Below are 4605 nucleotides of genomic sequence, written 5' to 3'. Positions count from 1 at the left end.
ATATATATATATATATATATATATATATATATATATATATATATATACACAAATAGATAGACAGATAGATAGATAGATAGACAAACAGATAGATAGATAGATAGATGGGAATGTATGTGTATGCATGTGCGTATATACGTGACAGTGCAGAACTAGTCATATTTTTTTTTATTTAAGACGAATGCGTGTGGATTAACGAAATATTAATACTCACTGAGATCAACAATAATCGAAATTTGTCGGTATGCATTCAGGAAGAGCTTTCTCAACTGTCTGAGAAGAATGGTTTCAAAATGATAATAGCCTCCCTCATCCAAGACTAGAGGTGGAGGCATATATATAGCATCTTTCACTTGTCGTCCATTCTCCTTCTTAATATCAGTGAGGTAAACAGTGAAATCAGATTGATACAAGACGTAGAATTCATCGGTGTCGGCAGTTTCGAGGGATTTTTTGATTTCAACAAAGTCTCGTAATGGGACAATAATTACTGCAGCCTCTGTTGATTGTGTTATTCTTCTTCTCTTTTTGGTTCTGAATTGCGGTTTATAAGATGATTGCGTTGGGTTTGGAAACAACAATTTATTCATTGTCTCAATATATATATGCAAGATATAGAGATCGGTTGAGCAGATAAAGATTTTCTCAAAGGAATGATTGTTAGGAAATTCATAGGAAAACTCGATTAAACCTTGCAGTACGGCTTCAGCACACATTCCAGGTAAGTATCCATTTTCTATATATATATATACGTATATAAAAAAGTTCATAAATATGCATCGTAATCAGTATTGTAGACTTAAAGGGAGGAGTAAATAGATATTCGTGACGGCTAAGTTTTCGTTAGTGACGTTAAAAGCTGAAGTGAAGTGAAACATCTATAAGCAGGAAGTGAAACACGGGATTTTCCATTGCTACAAATGTAAGCATCATCTTTTGGCATAGGAGCAACTTGTGGATAGCAAATATCTTCAAAGACACGAAACATAAAAAAAAAACAACGAAAAACAAGAACAAAGAAAAACTTAAGAAACGGACCTCTAGAAATCCAAACTGAGAAAGCTTGAACGAAGCACAAGACATCTTTCGGAACTAAGGAATAATTAATAAGGTCAAAAACAAAGATTGCAGAATTGTTAGACGCAAGCTCAAAATCGACTTGCAAAAGGAACGAAAGAAACAACATTTTTCCTAAACTAATCAGGTTCTTTAAGATCTATATAGACCTTTTCTAAACTAAGAGCAAGACAACAATAAACGCAATCACAAAGATGATACAGAAAAATTAAAATAACAATCTAGTAACAGTTTTCATTAAAACAACTGATCAGTGCAGGAAAGTTCACAGTGAAGACGATATTAACTCATAAAATCCTGCATTTCATGAAGAAAAGGGAAAAAGATCATAAATTCAGCTATAGACGAGTTAGAATGTAAAACTATGTCAAGTAGAAAACACCAAATGGTAACCATCAACGGTGTTTAGTCTGGTGAAAAATATATATGAAAACAAAACTGAAATGAAAACGTTAAAAGAAGATGGTACCATCACCTTTTAATGGAGAAATAGGTACGGACAAACAACAATAGAATTCTACTGAAAGCTATATATATTTTTAGTGGCAGAAGTAACGAGCTTATAGCAGACATCACTGAAACTACAAATTAAATTATTTGAAGTGGAGCATGCAATTAAACAAATAAAAGATATTAAAATGGTCAAAGAAATAACATATCCACTGTCTTAAAAGAAGCAGAAGAGTTTATATTAAAATAATTTGTGAAGCTCTTGATCGCTTGCGTCAAGCAAATCAAGTCAATAGCAAATAAAGTTAGTATAACGAAATATTAATTTTATGACAGTAAAAGAAGGATAGAAAGGATCTAATATACTACCGAGTCTCAAATGCAAGATATTCACAAAGATGATAACAAAGTGAATTGCTAACCACTGAAAATCAACATCATGAGCAAGCTGGATTCCGTGGCAATTTTTGTTTTTTATCAGTCACCTCGCAAACATAAAAATCGACAAGATATATTCTATTCTGTATTTAATTTTTGGAAGGCCAAAAGGCGCTCGACTTTATTCGACGGTCATAAGAAATGAGTTGTAGAACCAGCATACAGGGTGGCTCAAAAGTAGGTTTACAGTTATCAAGTAGGCACTTTAAAGGGCGGTGAATGAATTCTTGGACCGCGAGTGCGGCCAAGATAGGAGCTACTCGAATTGTGTGAGTAGTTCCACATGGCCTCCGCAGGTGACTGCGGAGGTTCTAAATGACAACATATTGGCAAAAGTCATAGAAAAATATAACCATAAAGATTTCTTCTACCTCGCCGCAAATTCAAGCCTAACAATAGACACTTGTTTGGCAGGGGCAGCATATCTGCTTGCGGAGGGGTGGAATGAGGAAAATTGTGATATTTTTAATTGTTAATATATTGAAATTGTTAATATATTGAAATTGTGGAAAAATTGTAATTTTAAAAGGAAAAAAAGAACAATGTTTTCGAGGGGTTATCAGTCGGCGGGCGCTGGTGCCTCTCTCATTATTTGTTTCATCCTTATCACCCTCATCTCATTAATGTCCATGTCCAGCTCGTAGCTACTTCATGTTTGTCTGTCTTTGTCTGTCCCCTCTATGTAACGCCGTTAATGGCGAAATTTATTGAAATAAAGTAGGCACTTTAAATTTCTTTTAAAACATTTTATTACATTTAAATTTCTATCTTACAATTAACAATTAGCATCCTTTTTTATAATTAAGATCTGAACTGTTAATATATGAATGCGAAAGAGATAGTTGAATAACTGTAAACCTACTTTCGGGCCACCCTATATATATCAATCTCTTAAAATACATCTTCCTCCATGCTGCATCTTTCATCAGACTACACAAGGATTCGAAACAATTACCTCTCGAAAAAGAAATAAGCCGTGCCGATTCCATTCTATTTTATTCTATCAAGAAGCTTTTTCGTAACTTCACTGAGAGAAAGAAGAAATAAAAAATAAGTGTCTTACTTGTTTTATTGTCCACAGTTCTTATGTGGTCGACGCATTTAGATCTAGATAGGCTGATCGGTTGCGCACCAGCTACTTGCCCAGAGGGTATTAACGACGCTTTAAGAAACTTACCTAAACCTATAACTGGTGAAATAATCGCACGTAATTCAAGTTCCTCAGCCATTTTAAAAGCAGATTCGTTAAGATCTACAAGTTGTTGCAATGCAAAAAGGTTGTCCTCATTCTCGAGATTTCGATAACTTGCAATGATTAGGTGGAATATATTTTCGTACGATAAGAAACCCGCAGTAGTGGATATAAGACCACCATAACCAATTGAATCACTATCTACTTTCTCAAGTTCTGCTTTTATGGTTCCTCCTCCCATATGAATCATATCATACGCAATTCCTTCTGGATTCAAGATATCAAGGCTTGCTGGTAGTAGAAGAACGTCACCCACCATTGATATCGGATCACCAAATATGAGAAAAATGTTGACGCCTTTAAAAGCATACTTTTCAATGAGTGCTGCAAAACAAACCAGAAAAATTAATAAAAAGAGTAAATTATAAGTTTCTAATAAAAGGCAGCTGATTTGTGTGTACATCAAATGTTGTTTTATACTATAAAAGGCTTTTGGTCTCTAATGATTCATCTAGTTGTAAATACAGTGTATCCCAAAAATAACTGATGGATATCAATTTTAAATAACTTCCTTAATTTTACAAATAAACGCATGAAATTTTGTTACAATATAAAGGATATAATGGAAATTAATATGCACAAGACAAATTTAGCAACACCACTACATTACATATGAAAAATGACATCGCTTAAATGACAGCGATTTTCGGCTTCGCATACCCTGATTTCGCTGTTAATGTTCTCCTTCGGTTGCACTAGTGTCTCCGGTTTGTTGACATAAACCCTTTATTTCAGGTATCTCCACAAGCAAAGATCCGGGCTAGTCAAATCCGGGGAACGTGAAGGCCAGTTGACATTGCCGTAGTGGGAGACTATTCTCTCTCCAAAGCATTGCCGTAGCAACTGCATAGTTCGCATGCGGTGTAAGCAGTTGCCTCATCTTGATGGAATCATGTGTGAGGTCTACTTTGAATGGCCGGGCGCAAAAAGTCTCAATCATGAATACCTGAAAGAGAGAGTTTACGTCAACAAACCGGAGACCCGAGTGCAACTGAAAGAGAACATCAATAGGAAAATCAGAAAAGTGGGGTCTAAAACTCCTGAGGGTAATATGGTAGAAGTCTTGGAAAGAACATGGGCGTGCGAAGCCGAAAATGGCTGCCATTTAAGTGATGTCATTTTTCATATGTGATGTAGTGGTGTTGCAAAATTTGACTTGTGCATATCAATTTCCGTTATGTCTTTTATATTGTAACAAATTTTCATGCATTTATTTCTAAAGTTAAGGAAGTTATTAAAAATTAAAACCCATCAGGGACTTTGGGGCCCCACCTGTATAATACACGAATTTCTACAAAGAGACGCTGTCCAATGGTGTTGTAGTAGAGATAAGTTTAAATCTTTTTATGCGTATGGAAAGGCAAAGAGAACAGTCACTACATAATACA

The 4605-nt window shown here is 35.0% G+C and overlaps 1 protein-coding gene across 1 annotated transcript in view; it reads right to left on the bottom strand.

Moving 5' to 3' along the window:
• Positions 1-4605, bottom strand: part of LOC106875213 (uncharacterized) — a 16169-nt gene that overhangs the window by 9911 nt on the left and 1653 nt on the right. The window contains exons 2-3 of the mRNA XM_014923261.1: positions 3143-3541; positions 215-736 (exon numbers count right to left, since the gene is read on the bottom strand). Coding sequence (XP_014778747.1) covers positions 215-736; positions 3143-3541 — 921 coding nt within the window. The remainder of the gene's footprint in view (positions 1-214; positions 737-3142; positions 3542-4605) is intronic.

The sequence above is a fragment of the Octopus bimaculoides genome, chromosome 16 (assembly GCF_001194135.2).
Source record: "Octopus bimaculoides isolate UCB-OBI-ISO-001 chromosome 16, ASM119413v2, whole genome shotgun sequence".
Classification (NCBI taxonomy): domain Eukaryota; kingdom Metazoa; phylum Mollusca; class Cephalopoda; order Octopoda; family Octopodidae; genus Octopus; species Octopus bimaculoides.
Note: the sequence above shows the minus strand (reverse complement) of the source record. Positions and strands in the feature narration are given on the sequence as shown.